Source organism: Hippopotamus amphibius, chromosome 7, assembly GCF_030028045.1.
Source record: "Hippopotamus amphibius kiboko isolate mHipAmp2 chromosome 7, mHipAmp2.hap2, whole genome shotgun sequence".
In the NCBI taxonomy this organism is placed as follows: Eukaryota; Metazoa; Chordata; class Mammalia; order Artiodactyla; family Hippopotamidae; genus Hippopotamus; species Hippopotamus amphibius.
The window spans coordinates 86,618,466-86,635,245 of record NC_080192.1 but is presented as its reverse complement, the minus strand read 5'-3'; the positions used below and the strand labels follow the sequence as shown (position 1 = coordinate 86,635,245).

Here is a 16,780-nt window from a genome sequence, read left to right as displayed (position 1 = left end):
TCATTGAGGCTTTACACAGGGTGTCATTATCATATCTGTAATGTTTTATCTTATTTCTTAAGCTCTATGATGGACACATTGGTGTTCATTATGTTGTTTTTAGTAATCTCTATTGCCTTTCTGACTGCTTTGTTGAAAAATATTCATTCTTAGAGATAGGAAATGAATTGCTTGTCAGTCCATTATAAAAACCATATAACCGGGCTTCCCTGGTGGCTCAGTGGTTAAGAATCCGCCTGCCAATGCAGGGGACATGGGTTCAATCCCTGGACCAGGAAGATCCCACATGCCATGGAGCAACTAAGCCCATGCACCACAACTTCTGAGCCTGTACTATAGAGCCCGCGAGCCACAGCTACTGAAGCCCACGGTGCCCTAGAGCCCATGCTCCACAACAGGAGAAGCCACCGCAATGAGAAGCCCGCACAGTGCAACGAAGAGTAGCCCACACACTGCAACGAAGAGTAGCCGCCACTCACTGCTGATAGAGAAAGCCAGTGCTCAGCAACGAAGGCCAATGCAGCCAATAAATAAATAAATTAAAAAAAACAAAACAAAGCCATATAAACTTTATCAAGTGCTTGATAACTGTATCCTAGTTCTTATATTGGTGATTTTTAATTTATTTACCAACATTATTATTTTACACTTGAGTTTTCTCATACAGTAAAAAAGAAAAGAGTTGATTTTAAAAGACCAATAAAGTAGATTGATCTCTAGCAAGCATGACCAAGAAAAACAAAGAAAATAGAAAGTATTATAACCTCAGGAGATTTTTTTAGGTTATATGAGTACTGTATATAAAATCTAGGTGTATTGATGCTTTTCTAGGATTATATGAAATATCAAAATTTGCCCCGTAAGCGACAAAAATTTTGAATAGGCCAAAGAACTTGAAGGGTTGTTCAAATCTACTTTTCTAATTTGAAAGATACCTGACCTGGATTTTTTTTAAAAAACTGTTGCACCAAATCAGCAAAGAGCAGATTTTATTTAAAGAGATTGTATACAGAAAAATATAGAAAATTTTCCAACCCCCCCCCAAAAAAAACTGTTATATGTTATAATGTCTCAAAACTGTCACAGCTTTTACATGGTTGAACCTAAGAGATGCTTTTTTTCCTAATAAGATAAAGAGGTTTTAATTTTTGTTTCTGTTTGGGGTGGAGGAGGGGTGGATTTCTTGCTTGTATTATCTTTTCCTTCTCCATGGGATCAAATGACATCATTATTCCAGATGCTCAAGTTCAAGTTCTCATCACTGGGGATGAAGACCTCTCAGACAAAAAACAGAAAAAGGAGATCTACAGTAAAAGGGTAGTGACTGAGGCTGCTCAATCTGAAGAAAAAGAATCCTTGCGGAAAGACACTGCAGGTAGTGGAGCTGAATTATCTGCCTATTTTCTTCCGGCTTTCTAAAATGAGTGTAAATAGAAAAGTGTTAGCTGTTCCTGCTCTCTTCAACCCTCCTGCATCTTGTTCATATGTGAAATAGGATATTAGGCGCAACTTTGGGTATACACTGGCAGGTAACATTAATGTTTTTAAAGTTCTTTGAGATATTTTTGGAGAACTTTGTGAATCTTGTACACAAATTAATGTCATTGCCAGAAATTCACAAAATGGACTTTTAAAAACTCTACTGATAAAAATATTTGTTGCCATGAGATGCTAACTCTCTAATAACATTGTTTTACATAGGCTTTTGTTCTTCAGCAACTTAGCTAGTTTACTTCCTAACTACCTACCCAATTAATTTACTTCAGGAGGACTGTGCTGATTAAAAATGCCTATAAAAGTGTGTTTAATTTAGGGTTAATTTTGGCTCTGAGAGATGAAAACAAAAACAAAATGACGGCTTGAAGACAGAAAAGAGTATCGGGACAAAGCTGTTTCTCTCCTTTCGCTTCAACATTTTAGCCTCCGTTCTCATGCTGTAGCCATCAGACACATATTCCAGCCAGCAGAAAGGAAAAAAGGAAAAGAAAAAAGCCTATTTCTTTCTTTAAATACTTCTCAAAAGTTAAATGTACCATTCCCCTCCCCTCCTATTGGCCAGACTTATTCACATGATCACACCAACCAATGTTGCCAGGAAGGCTGGGAAATGTAATCTCTATTCTGGTAAACATATGCCCAGCTAAGTCAGGTTCTATTTTAGAGGAAAAGGAAAATGAATTTTGGAGGACAGCTGGTAGTCTCTGCCACAATTATAAATAGAAACATATTTTGGAGTATAATTAGCCACTTCTCTTTTTGTGTATTGCTTCTTTTTCAGAAGTTATATTGTATTCTGGGCAACACTTCAAAAATTTACCCCCATTTTTGCTGATTTTAAATGAATGCTTCAGAAAAAGTTTTGATCATGTTAATCTCCTCATCAAAAAGTTTTCATTACCTTTAAGAATAAAACTAAACTTTCATAGCCTAGTCTTTCAGAACAGTAGAATTGGCTCCCAAAGAACTTTTCAAATGCTGATTTTTACTTCTTTTCATTACAAATTCTGTATAATCAAATAAATTATATACTTGCTCTGTTTCTTAGATGTTCAGTTCATTTCCTGGTTGCATTTTTTTCATAGGTAGTCGCCTTTGCCCAAAATGCTTTTCTCTTTCCATTTCAGTGTTTATCCAGCTTAACTATTTTCTCACATTAGTAGATGCTTGTGAGGTATTTTAAAATAATTTTTGTCTGAATATTATGTTAATTTCACTCTCTTAGATTCCAGTGCCTTTGCTGCTTCAGTGCACTCAACTCAACTACAAGACACAAAGATTGATAGTCTACCAGACACTAAAATCATTAAACAGAAAGAGGGGATCCATAGTAAGAGCACAGTTCCTAAGGAAGCCTGGCCAGAAGAGAAGAAATCCTTGCAGATAGATATTGCAGGTAATGGGATTGAGGGGTGGGGTAGGGGATGTAAAAAAGAGAACACACACATGCGTGCATGCAATCACGTGTCTACATGTTTCCGCTTAATTCTGAGGAGAATATAGTCTCACAGTTTAATAGAGTTCCATTTCTTTATTTTTTTGCTTTCTTATGCAGATCACTTCAGTGCTACTTTGTCTATGTGGATGCATATATTTATTTGTAAAATAATTGTTACTTCTAGGAAAAGATACTGGCAACTGAGAAGCAAAATTACAGCTAAATACCTAAGGCTGGTGGTATTAAAAGTGAAGTATTATGTCTCAGTACAGAAACAGGGGAAAGCTTAAGACATTCCAGATGACTGTGACAAAGACAGAAAGAGCCTCCATACAAACTTTTAAAAAATTACAATAAAAAAGACCCAAGATCAAATCTACTTATGGTTACCCATGGCCTCACTTTTTTTAATAACATAAAAGAGAAGTGTGTCTCGGCCTTTTGGCTAAGATCAAGTGTAGTATCTGTTCTTATCAGTTTAAAAGAGAAGTGTGTAGGACACAAGCCATTACTACCTAGTTGTCAAACTTTACCTTTTAGAGAAATATAGAACGGTACCCAGATAGGAAAATAAAGGCCTCAAGAAGCTAATTATCCACATTGTATTTTGAAAATAGTCTGGCGCACCTGCTCACATCAAGAATGTGTTAGATGGATGATTTTCCATAAGGGCACCAAGACTGCGCAGTGGGAAAAGAACAGTCTCTTCAACAAATGGTGTTAGAAAACTGGATATCCAAGTGCAAAAGCGTTAATTTGGACCATTGCCTTTTACCATATACAAAATTAACTCAAAATGGATCAAAGATCCAAACAGAAGAGATAAAATTATAAAACTCTTAGAAGAACACATGGGGGAAAATCTTCATGACATTGGATTTGGCAGTGATTTCTTAGATATGACACCAAAAGTATAGGCAACAAAAGCAAGACTGTATCAAAGGACACAATCAACAGAGTGAAAAAGACAGCTTGTGGAATAGGAGAAAATATTTGTAAATCATGATAAGTAGTTAATATCCAGATTATATATGGAACTTCTAAAACTCAACAACAAAGAAACCCAATTTAAAAATGGGTAAGGCGACTTCCCTGATGGCACAGTGGTTAAGAATCTGCCTGTCAATGCAGGGGACATGGGTTCAATCCCTGGTCTGAGAAGATTCCACATGCCATGGAGCAACTAAGCCAGTGCACCACAACTAGTGAAGTCTGCGCGCCTAGAGCCCATGCTCCGCAACAGGAGAAGCCACCGCAATCGGAAGCCCACACGCTTCAATGAAGAGTAGCCCCTACTTGTTGCAGCTAGAAGAATTCCGCACACAGCAGCAAAGACCCAACTCCTCCAAAACTAAATTAAATAAAATTATTATAAATAAATAATAAAAATGAGTAGAGACTTCCCTAATGGCACAGTGGTTAAGAATCTCCCTGCCAGTGCAGCAGATACAGGTTCGATCCCTGGTCCAGGAAGATCCTACATGCCGTGGAGCAACTAAGCCCGTGAGCCACAGCTACTGAGCCCGTGTGCCACAACTACTGAAGCCCATGCGCCCTAGAGCCTGTGCTCTGTAACGAGAAGCCATTGCACTGAGAAGGCCATGCACTGCGAAGAAGAGTAGCCCCAGTTCGCCACAACTAGAGAAAAAAAGCCCATGCAGCAACGAAGACCCAACACAGCCAAAGAAAATTATAATAATAATAAAAATTCAAAAAATAAAAGTTGTAAAAAATAGAAAAGGGTAAAGGACTTGAATAGACAGTTCTCCAAGGAGTATATACGAATGGCCAACAAGCAGATGAAAAGATGCTTAATACCACTAATCTTCAGAGAAATGCAAATCAAAACCACAATGAGGGACTTCCCTGGTAGTCCACTGGTAAAGAATCTGTGTTCTTATGCAGGGGACACAGGTTCAAACTCCAGTCAGGGAACTGGGATCCCACATGCCGTGGGGCAACTAAGCCCATGGGGCACAACTACTGAGCTCGCATGCCTCAATAAGAGCCCGTGTGCTGCAAACTATAGAGCCCATGTACCCTAGAGCCTGTGTGCCACAACTAGAGAGAGAAAAATCCACACGCCAAAACTAAAGAGAAGCCAGTACACTGCAATGAAAGATCCCTCATGCCTCAATGAAGCCAAAAAAAAAAATGAAAGGAAGAAACTAAATGAATTAAATAAATAAATAGACCAATTTTTAAAAAAAAAAACAGTGAGATACTACTTCACACCTAGCAGGATGGGTACTATGAAAAGAACAGAAAATAACAATTGTTGGCAAGGATGCAGAGAAATTGGAACCCTTGTGCACTGTTGGTGGAAATATAAAATGGCACAACCATTATGGAAAATAGTATGGAGGTTCTTAAAAAATTAAGAACAGAATGACCATATGATCCAACAACCCAATTTCTGGGTGTATATCCAAAGAATTCAAAGCAGGATCTCAGATATCTGCACACCTATGTTCATTGCAGCATTACTAACAATAATCAAGATATGTCCATCAACAGATGAATGGGTAAAGATAATGTGGTGTGTATGTAGTAGTATGTATATATACACACACCCATACACACAATACAATGTCACACATCCTTAAAAAAAGAAAATCCTGTCACATGCTACAACATAGGTGAACCTCAAGGACATTGTGCTGGTTTGTTCATATGTTCTATTTCTTCATGATTCAGTCTTGGGAAATTGTACCTTTGTAAGAATTCATCAGTTCCTTCTAGGCTGTCCATTTTAGTGGCATGTAGTTGCTCATAGTAGTCTCTGATGATCCTTTGCACTTCTGTGGTGTCGATTGTAACTTCTTCTTTTTCATTTCTGATTTTATTAATTTGGGCCCTCTTCCTTTTTTCCTTGATGAGTCTTCCTCATGGTTTATCAATTTTGTTCATCTTTTCAGAGAACCAACTGTTAGTTTCATTGATCTTTTCCAATTGTTTTCTTAGTCTCTATTTCATTTATTTCTACTCTGATATTTATGATTTCTTTCCTTCTGCTAACTTTGGTTTTTATTCTTTCTCTGTTTGTTTTACATGTAAATTTAGGTTGTTTATTTGCAATTTTGCTTGTTTCCTGAGGTAAGCCCATTTCCCGCTTAGAAATGCTATTTCTGCGTCCCATAGGTTTTGGATCATCATGTTTTCATTTTCATTTGTCTCTAGGTTTTTTTTTTTTTAATTTTTTATTTTTTGGGGGGTACACCAGGTTCAATCATCTGTTTTTATACACATATCCCTGTATTCCCTCCCTTCCTTGACTCCCTCTAGGTATTTTTTGATTTCCTTTTTGATTTCTTCAGTGATCTGTTGGTTGTTTAGTAGCATATTGTTTAGCCTCCACGTGTTTGTGGTTTTTGCAGGTTTTTTCCCCTGTAGTTGATCTCTAGTCCTATAGAATTTTGGTTGGAAAAGATGCTTGAAATGATTTCAGTTTTCTTAAATTTACCAAGGCTTGTTTTTTGGCCTAGCATGTAATCTATCTGGAGAATGTTACATGTACACTCAAAAAGAATGTGTATCCTGCTGCTTTCAGGTGGAATGCTCTATAAATATCAAAGTCCGTTTGGTCTGATGTTTCCTTATTGATTTTCTGTCTGGATGATCTGTCTATTGACCTAAGTAGGGTGTTAAGATCCCCTACTGTTATTGTGTTACTGTTGATTTCTCCTTTTATGTCTGTTAATATTTTGCCTTATATATTAAGGTACTCCTGTGTTAGATGCATATATATTTACAATTGTTATATCTTCTTGGATTGATCCCTTGATCATTCAGTAGTGTCTCCTGTAACAGTTTTTATTTTAAAGTTGATTTCATCTGATATAAATATTGCTACTCTGGCTTTCTTTTGATTTTCATTTGTGTGGAATACCTTTTCCATCCCCTCACTCAGTTAGTATGTGCCTCTATATCTGAAGTGAGTCTCTTGTAGGCAGCAAATATATGGGTCTTGTTTTTGTATCCATTCAGCCAGTTTGTGTCTTTTGGTTGGAACATTTAGTCTGTTCACATTTAAGGTCATTATCAATATGTATGTTCTTATTGTCATTTTGTTAATTGTTTTGGATTGTTTTTGCAGGTCTTTTTTTCCCCTTCTCTTCTCTTGTGATTGAGTAACTATCTTCAGTGTATTGTTTAGATTCCTTTTTTTGTGTATGTGTGTATCTGTTATAGGTTTTTGGCTTGTGGTTACCTTGAGGTTATTGTATAGCAGTCTGTATATATATATGTGATTCTTCTAAGTTGCTGATCCCTTAATTTCAAATGCATTTTAAATACCCTACATGTATACTTTCCTCCCCTCATGATTACTGTTTTTTATGTCCTGTTTTACATCTAATTGTTTCGTGTATCCTTTAACTGCTTGTTGTGGATACAGATGATTTTGCTACTTTTGTCTTTTAACCTCCCTACTAGCTTTGTTTGTGAATGATTTCCTACCTTTACTGTATGTTTACTGGTGAGCTTTTTCATTCCATAATTTTCTTATGTCTAATTGTAGCCTTTTCTTTTGCACCTAGAGAAGTTCCTTTAACATTTGTTGTAAAGCTGGTTTAGTGGTGCTGAATTCTTTTAGCTTTTGCTTGTTTGTACAGCTTTTGATTTCTCCATCAAATCTGAACAAGAGCCTTGCTGAGTAGAGTAGTCTTGAATGTAGGTTTTTCACTTTCATCACTTCATCACTTTAAATATATCATGCCACTCCCTTTGACCTGCAGAGTTTCTGCTGAAGAGTCCGCTGGTAGTCTTATGGGAGTTCCTTTGTATGTTATTTGTTGCTTTCCCCTTGCTGCTTTTAGTAGTTTCTCTATCTTTAACTTTTGACATCTTGATTACAATATGTCTTGGTGTGTTCCTCTTTGGGTTATCCTGTATGGGATTTTCTGCACTTCTTGGACTTGGGTGACTATTTTCTTTCCCAGGTTAGGGAGGCTTTCAGCTATTATCTCTTCAAATATTTTCCTGGGCTCTTTCTTCTTCTGGGACCCCTATAATGCAAATATTAGTGCTCTTGATATTGTCTCAGAGATCTTTTAAACTGTTCTCATTTCTTTTTTCTTTTATCTTTTTTTGTGTTCCACGCAGTGATTTCTACTACTCTGTCTTCCAGCTCGCTGATCCATTCTTCTGAATCATTTAGTCTCCTGTTGATTCCTTCCAGTACATTTTTCCTTTCAGTTATTATATTCTTCATCTCTGCTTGTTCTTTATACTTTATCTTTTCTAAAAACTTCTAACTTCTTATTCTGTGCATCCATTCTCCTCCTGAGTTCTTTGATCATCTGTATGATCATTACTCTGAACCATTTCTCAGATAGATTGCCTATTTCTACTTCACTTAGTTCTTCTTCTGGGATTTTATCTTGTTCCTTCATCTGAAACATATTCCTCTGCCATTTCTTTTTGTCGATAAGTTGCTATTTTTGTTTTTATGTATGTGGTAGGTAAGTTATGTCTCTCAACCTTGAAAGAAGTGGCCCTCTGTAGGAGGCATCCTATGCATTCCAGCAGTGCACTCCCCTCTCATTACCCAAGCTATATACTGTAGGGGTTCACCCTAAAAGAGTTATGTGGGACCTTCTGTTGTGATGGGCTCACTGGGTGGGCAGTCTGCTTGGCCCCTAGTCTGGTTAGTTACCAGGTCCTGCCTTGTGTGAATGCTGCTGGCTGCTGCTTAGCAGGGCCTTCTCACAGTGTGGCTGGTTGCAGAGTCCTAGAGGGCCCCCGGGGGCTAGTGCTGGCTAACTGGTGGGCAGAGTCAGGGTCCTGAAGACTCTGGGGTTGTTGCCTACCCACTGGCAGGTGAAGCCAGATCCTGCGGTTAGTGGTGGTCTACTGGCAGGGAGAACTGGTCCCTGGAGTCTGACTGCAGGGCCCTGGGATCCCAGATCTCATTTCAGATTGTTGTGGGGATGGTGTCGGTTCCTGACACAGTTGTGTACAGGATCTGGAGTGTCCTGAAGGTTGCTTTGACCTGCTAGTGGCCCAGTCCAGGGCCAGCTGATCCCAGGGCAGGATCTGGCCTGCATTGCAGAATTGTAGTTTTCTTGCTTCTGGTGTCTGCATCCTGGTGAATGAGACTGGTCTAGAGACTTGGTCTGGCTTCCTGGTGGGAGGGGCCAGTGCCTATCCACTAGTGGGTGGTGCTGGGTCTTGACCCTCTGGTGGGCTGGGCCATGTCCAAGGGCGAGTCCAAAGGCAGCTGGGCTTTTTAGTCTTTAGGCAGCTTGTCTGCTAATGTGTGGAGCTGTGTCCTGACCCAGTTAGTTGTCTGGCCTGAGAAGTCCCAGCACTGTTGCAGTAAGGTGGTCTAGGTCTTGGATCTAATGAGCCAAGATGTCAGCTGCCAACAATATTCCCCAATATGTTTGCTGCCACCAGTGTCTGTGTCCCCAGGGTGGGCTGCAGCCACCCTCCCCAGCCCCTGCCTCTCTAGGAGACTCTCCAAGACCAGCAGGTAGGTCTGGCCCTGGCTCCTATCAAATTACTTCTTTGGCCCTGTGTCCCAGTGCATGTGAGATTTTATATGCACCCTTTAAAAGTGATATCTCCATTTCCCTCAGGCCTCTGGGGCTCCTGCAGTTAGGCCCTGCTGGCCTTCAAAGCCAAATGCTTTGTGGGCTTGTCTTCCTAGTGCCAGACCCCAAGGCTGAGGAGCCTGACATGGGGTTCAGAACTCTTGCTTCTGTGGGAGAACCTCTGCAATATAATTATTCTCCAGTTCATAGGTTGCCCACATAGAGGGTATGGAATTGGATTATATCACGAGTCTGCCCCTACTACCAATCTTGTTGTGGTTCCTTCTTTATGTCTTTTGTTGTAGAAGATCTTTTCTGGCAGGTTCCAGTTTTGGGGTTTTGGTGGGGGGGGGGGGGTTGTTTTTTAACAAATTTATTTATTTATTTATTTATTTATTTTATTTATTGGCTGTGCTGAGTCTTCGTTGCTGCACTCAGGCTTTCTCTAGTTGTGGCAAGCAGGGGCTACTCTTTGTTGCAGTGCATAGGCTTCTCATTGCAGTGGCTTCTCTTGTTGTGGAGCACAGGCTCTAGGCGCGTGGGCTTCAGTAGCTGCAGCACATGGGCTCAATAGTTGTGGCTCTCAGGCTCTAGAGCACAGGCTCAGCAGTTGTGGCGTACAGGCTTAGTTGCTTTGCATCATGTGGGATCTTCCCAGCCCAAGGATCAAACCCGAGTCCCCTGCATTGGCAGGCGGATTCTTAACCACTGCTCCACCAGGGAAGTCTGGCAGGTTCCAGTTTTTTTTTATTGATGATTATTCGCAGATAGGTGTGGTTTTGGTATGCTTGTGAGAGGAGGTGAGCTCAGGGTCTTTTTACTCAGCCATCTTGGCCACTTTCCTCTATACCACCTTTTCTTTTCTTTTTTTCCTTTATTTTTATTTTTATTGGAGTATAGTTGCTTTACAATGTTGTGTTAGTTTCTACTGTACAGCAAAGTGAATCAGCTGTGTGTATACATATATCCCCTCTTTTTTGGATTTTCTTCCCATTTAGGTCACCACAGAGCATTGAGTAGAGTTCCCTGTGCTATACAGTAGGTTCTCACTAGTTATCTATTTTATACATAGTATCAGTGGTGTATATATGTCAATCCTAATCTCCCAATTCATCCCACCCCGTCCATCAGTGGACACCTAGGTTGTTTCCATGTCTTGGCTATTTTAAATAATGCTGCAGTGAACACAGATTTATAAATACCTCTTCAAGACCAAGCTTTCAGTTCTTTTGTGTATATACCATATGCTGGATCATATGGTAGTTCCATTTTTAACGCTTTGGGTAACCTCCATACTGATTTCCATAGTGGCAACACCAATTATGTTCTCACTAACAGTGCACCTAAAAATGAACCCTTTGCTCCACATCCTCACTAATGCTTGTTATTTCTTGTTCTTTTGATGATTGCCATTCTAACGTGTGAGGCCGTATCTCATTATAGTTTTGGTTTGCATTTCCCTGGTGATTATTGATGCTGAGCATCTTTTCCTGTATCTGTTAGCCATTCATATGTCTTCTTTGCAAAAATGCCTATTAAGAACCTCTACCCATTTTTTAATCAGGTTGCTTGCATGTTTGTTTTTGAGGTGTATGAATTCTTTGTATATTTTGGATATTAACTCCATGTCAGATACATCATTTGCAAATATCTTCTTCCATTCAGTAGGCTGCCTTTTCATTTTCTTGATGGTTTCTTTTGATGTGCAGAAGCCTTTCAACTTGATATACCCCTACTATTTAATTTTACTTTTGTTGTCTTTGCTTTTGGTGTCAAATTCAAAAAATTATTGCTAACACCAGTGTCAAGGCTCTTACTGCCTCTATTTTCTTCTAGGAGTTTTATGGTTTCAGATCTTACATTTAAATCTTTAATCCATTTAGAATTGATTTTTGTGTATAGTAGAAGATAATGATTCAGTTTCATTCTTTTGCATGTGGCTATCCAGTTTTCCCAGCACCATTTATTGGAGAGACTGTCCTTTCCCTATTGTATATTCTTGACTCCTTTATCATAAGGTAATTGACCTTATATGTGTGGGTTTATTTCTGGACTCTCTGTTCTGTTCCATTGATGTACGTGTCTGTTTTTATGCCAGTACTATACTATTTTGATTACTGTAGCTTTGTAATGTAGTTTGAAATCAGGGAGTGTGATTCCTACAGTTTTCTTCTACTTTTTCAAGATTGCTTTGGCTTTTTGGACTCTTGTGGTTACATACAAATTTTAGGATTTTGTTCTATTTTTGTGAAAAATACCATTGAAATTTTGATCAGGATTGCATTGAATCTGTAGATTGTTTTGAGTACTATGGACATTTTAATAATATGAATTCTTCCAGTCTGTGAGCACAGAATACTTTCCCATTTTTTTCATGTCTTTTTCAGCGTTTTTCATCAATGTTTTCAGTGTACAGGTCTTTTACCTACATGGTTAAATTTATTCCTAGATATTTTACTCTTTTGTTGCAGTTATAAATAGGATTGTTTTAATTTGTCTTTCTGATAGTTTATTATTAATGTATGGAAATGCAATAGATTTTTGTCTGTTAGTTTTGTATCCTACAACTTTACTGAATGTATTAGTTCTAACAGTTTTTTTGGTGGCGTCTTTAGGGTTTTCTATATATAAAATCATGTAATTTGCACATAGTGACAATTTTGCATCTTCTCTTCTGATTTGGGTGCCTTTTGTTTCTTTTTCTTTCCTAATTGCTCTAGCTAGGACTTCCAGTACTATGTTCAATAAAAGTGGTGCCAGTGGACATCCTTGTCTTGTTCCTGATCTTAGTGGAAAAGCTTTCCATTCTTCACAGTTGAGTGTTAGCTATGGTCTTGTCAGAAATGGTCTTTATTATGTTGAGCTATGTTCCCTCTATACCTACTTTGTTGAGGGTTTTTATGATGAGTGGTTGTTGAAGCTTTTCAAGTGCTTTTTCTACATTTTTGATTATGTGATTTTTATCCTTTATTTGGTTAATGTCATGTACCACATTGATTGGTTTGCAGATGTTGAACTGTCCTTGCATCCCTGGAATAAATCCCACTTGATCATAATGTATAATCCTTTTAATATATTGAATTTGGTTACCTAATTTGCATCTGTGTCCATCAGGTATATTGACTTATAATTTTCTGGTAGTGTATCTACACTGGGTATCAAGGTAACGTCTGGATAACAGCATAATACTGGCCTTGTAAAATAAGTTTGGAAGTGTTCTCTCCTGTTGTATTTATTAGCAGAGTTTGAGAATCTTTCATATTAATTCTTTAAATGTTTGGTAGAATTCAGCAGTGGATTCTAAGTCTTGGACTTTTGTTTGTTGGGAGGTTTGAGAGTCTTTTTATACTTTAGATATAAAAGCAGATTCCATGTATCCCACTATATTTTGGGGAAATTGTCTTAGGGATTCCCAGAGTATTTAGTGAAAATTCTGATTACGAGTAATCTATAGAGAAGGTAAAATGAATCCCATAGTTATAAGTGATACTTTGTTGCATGTGTATGTCTTTGTTTCTTCTATGACTTGGAACTCTAAAAATGTGTGCTGAACCCCTGTTAAGTGTTTATAATTACGGTTTATGGTCGTAAGGTGTTCTGCATCTTAAAATGCCTATTTTGATATAGAATGACTGTCAGAATGTGAAGCTGGAAGATGGTAAATTTTATGTTAGGTGTGTTTTACCACAATAAAAAAAAATTGAGGCGGGGGTGAAGATGGTTCACAGAAAGGAATTTTTCAAGGCTCTAAAACATGTCAAGAGTTGGAGTTTTTAAAATTCCATCCGTTTAATTACTGATAATAAAAATGAAGTCTCAAGTTTCTTAGCTGAAAATGAGGTTAATAATACCTCTCTCAGTTTTACAAGAGGGGAAAAAAACAGATATAGAGCATATATCATAATACCCCACACATAGCGGGCAGTGATACATACCAGCTGCTGTTACAATATCCAGAACCAAAATGCCCTCCTCAAGGTCATACAGCCAGTCTGTGACAGAATCCAGGTCCTTTGATCCTGAGTCTCTTAAACTATTACTATGCCAATCTGGCCACTAGGCACAAGGCATGAATCCTTTGTTCAGGCAGTGAATTTTCTGAATCTTTATGTAAACCATTCTTTCCTTCAGTCTTTGTTTTGTATCTAAAGAATTAAATGTGAATACTATTTCTAAAGGGAATGCAAATATTTTGAAAGTCTTTCAAAATCTCTTTTTTTTCTCCTTTTCAGAGTCCAGATGTCATTCAGAATTTGAAAATACTACCCATTCTGTCTTCAGGTCAGCTAAGTTTTACTTTCATCATCCAGTGCACCTACCAAGTGATCAAGATTTTTGCCATGAATCCTTAGGAAGAAATGTTTTCATGAGACATTCTTGGAAAGACATCTTTCAGCATCATCCAGACAAACAAAGAGAACACACTTGTCTTCCTTCCCCTTATCAAAATGTGGAAAAGACGAAGTCAGATTATACCAGAATAGAGAGCCTCAGTATCAATGTAAACTTGGAAAACAAAGAGGCGAAGCATGCTACTAAAAGTCAGGCTAGAGATTTTCCAAAATATGACAAACAAGTTAATGATCTAAAAATGGATCATAAGGCCACCCCAGGGCTAAAAACTCAGCACACTGTGAGTTTGAATGAACTCTGGAACAGGTATCAGGAGCGACAAAGGCAACAGAAACCTCCTGAGTTCAGTGTCAAGAAGGAACTTTCCTTGGTGGAGCGACTTGATCGTTTGGCTAAACTTCTTCAGCATCCCATCACACATTCTCTGCAACCCTCAGAAAGTACACAGGATGATAGCAGGGGGGATCAAGATGTTAAGGACTGGAGAGGTAGACAGCAACAGCAGAAAAACAAGCTTCAAAAAAAGAAACGTTATAAAAGCCTGGACAAATGCCATAAAAACACAGGCGATCTTAAAAAAAACAAGGCTCTTTCTACTCATCAAGCTGGGAGGTCCAATCAGATTAAAATTGAACAGATTAAATTTGATAAATATATTCTGAGAAAACAGCCAGGTTTTCATTATATAAATAACACTTCTTCAGATTCTAGACATTCAGAGGAGAGTGAGCTGCTCACAGACACTGCCACCAACATCCTTTCCACCACCACTTCTCCTGTGGAATCAGATATATTGACCCAAACAGATAAGGAAGTGACTTTTCATGAGAGGAGCAGCTCTATTTCCACCATTGATACTGCCCGATTGATCCATGCTTTTGGCCATGAAAGAGTTTGTTTGTCACCCAGGCAAATTAAATTATACAGCAGCATCACCGACCATCAGAGGAGATACCTTGAGAAGCGGAGCAAGAAAAACAAGAAAACATTGAATACAGGTTATCCCCAAATTACTTCAGAGCATACCAGAAGGAAACACATCCAGGTACATGGCTACAAATTCCATCTGGCTATGTGACTGCCTCTTTCACGGACTTTCTAGTTAAGCTTTGCACAGGTGAAAAAAAGCCAATTGCCCTTTCCTCACTATAACATTTCTTTCCAACTGGAAAAGAGTGAGAAAGTGTAGTACAGTGCCGTTGTGAGTTGTCATTCTTTTCGTCAACACTCATTTATGAATTACCCTTTGGATGAAAGGCTTTGCTGCTAAATGCTTCAGAATCTGCAAAGTGTATATATCCTTGGTACAGGGGAGCTTCAAGTTTAGAATGACTTCCACTCTGAACAATATTGCCTGGGTTTTTTGCCTGTTCGTTTTTGTTTATTCATTCCTCCCTGTCCTTTAAGAAATTTTGAGGTGCTTTTAAGCTCACACACATACACATATACATATATAAGTAATATAATATGATTTTTTTTAAGTAAATGAAGAATTGGAAGATAGAAAATTAGATTGAAGCCAGGGAGGGGTGAGCTACTACAACATGATTTAAAAAATAAATAAGTGAAGTATTAAGAGTGACGGGAAGACAAGTTGATACCTTGTGGCTATGGTTGCTAAAAATGAGCCACAAATTTTGCTTTATGTTTTGTAGCAGTTTTGCCAGAATTTTGTGATCAATTATCTAACTCTAATATAAAAACAAACTAAATTTTCAAAAGCATTACAGATATTTCTGGTACTAAGACTTCAGAGAAATTTCTCTCATCTGTCCTCATAAAGAAGGCATTGTGTAACAAAATCCTCAACGGCATCCTTACAGCACCTTCTCAGTACCAGCACCCACATAAGGCTAATATGGCCTTAGTTTGGGGAATTCCTTAAAGGCAGATTTCAAGGGGTCAATAAATGCAGACCATTACTTTAACCCAAGATAAAATTTATTTGGAGAAGTGCTCTCCAAATAGGTATACTTGCAGAATGGCTCATTGGAGTCTGAACCTTTTAAAGTTTATATTTTTGTATGTGTTTTATAATATATGAGTACAGCAATAATTAAAATTCATAAATAAATATCTAGTTTAGTAATTTGTGCTCAAAAATATTTTATCAGTAAGACCCCGTGATCAAAACAATTTGGAGACCACTAGTCTAGCCGAAAGAAGGCACAAAACGTTTAGACATTTACCATTAATATTTCTCATAATGGAGTTTTTGGTAGGTATTAAATGACAGTACTCACACATATGAATAGTACAATAAGACCTTTTTTTAGGTAAGTGAAGAATTAGAAGTGACACAAATTGAGGCTTTTTGTTCCATAGAGGAGGTGGGAGAAAGGATGCAGATAGAGAGTTTTTTGGTGTGTGTAGTAAAATACATACACATAACAAAGTTTACAGTTTTGTCATTTTAAAGTATACAATTTAGTGGCACTCAGTATATTCACAGTGTTTTACACCTATCACCGCTATCTAGTTCCAGAGCTTTTTCATCACCCTGGTGGAAACCTCATACCCATTAAGCAGTCACTCTCTATTCCCCCTTCCTACCAGCCCCTGACAACCACTAATTTACTTTCTGTCTCTGTGGACTTGCCTGTTCTGGTTATTTCATTTAATTGGAATCACATCATATATGCCCTTTGTGTCAGGCTTCTTTGACTCTAGAATTATTTTTTTGAGATTTATCCATGTCCTAGCATTTATCAGTACTTCATTGCCTTTTATGGCTGAATAATATATCATTATATGTGTAGACACGTTTTATTTATCTATTCACCCATTCATGGACATTTGAATTGTTTCTGCCTTTTGGCTATTGTGAATAGAGCTGATATGAACATCTGTGTAAAAGGTTTTATTTGAACACCTACATACAGTTCTTTTGGGTGTACACCTAGGTGTTGGAAATACTGGGTAATTGGTAATTTTATTTTAAGCTTATTCAGGAACC

The 16,780-nt window shown here is 38.0% G+C and overlaps 1 protein-coding gene and 1 pseudogene across 6 annotated transcripts in view; both read left to right on the top strand.

Annotated features, from left to right (window-relative positions):
• The window catches only part of ALMS1 (ALMS1 centrosome and basal body associated protein), a 186,152-nt gene that overhangs the window by 131,864 nt on the left and 37,508 nt on the right, over nucleotides 1–16,780 (top strand). For 5 of the 6 annotated variants that reach the window (XM_057740852.1, XM_057740853.1, XM_057740851.1 and 2 more), the window contains exons 14-16: nucleotides 1,238–1,375; nucleotides 2,723–2,893; nucleotides 13,704–14,869. In XM_057740852.1, the coding sequence (XP_057596835.1) occupies nucleotides 1,238–1,375; nucleotides 2,723–2,893; nucleotides 13,704–14,869 (1,475 nt within the window). The remainder of the gene's footprint in view (nucleotides 1–1,237; nucleotides 1,376–2,722; nucleotides 2,894–13,703; nucleotides 14,870–16,780) is intronic. The other variant, XM_057740857.1, reaches the window with a different exon arrangement.
• Nucleotides 3,361–3,473, top strand: LOC130857947 (U2 spliceosomal RNA; annotated as a pseudogene).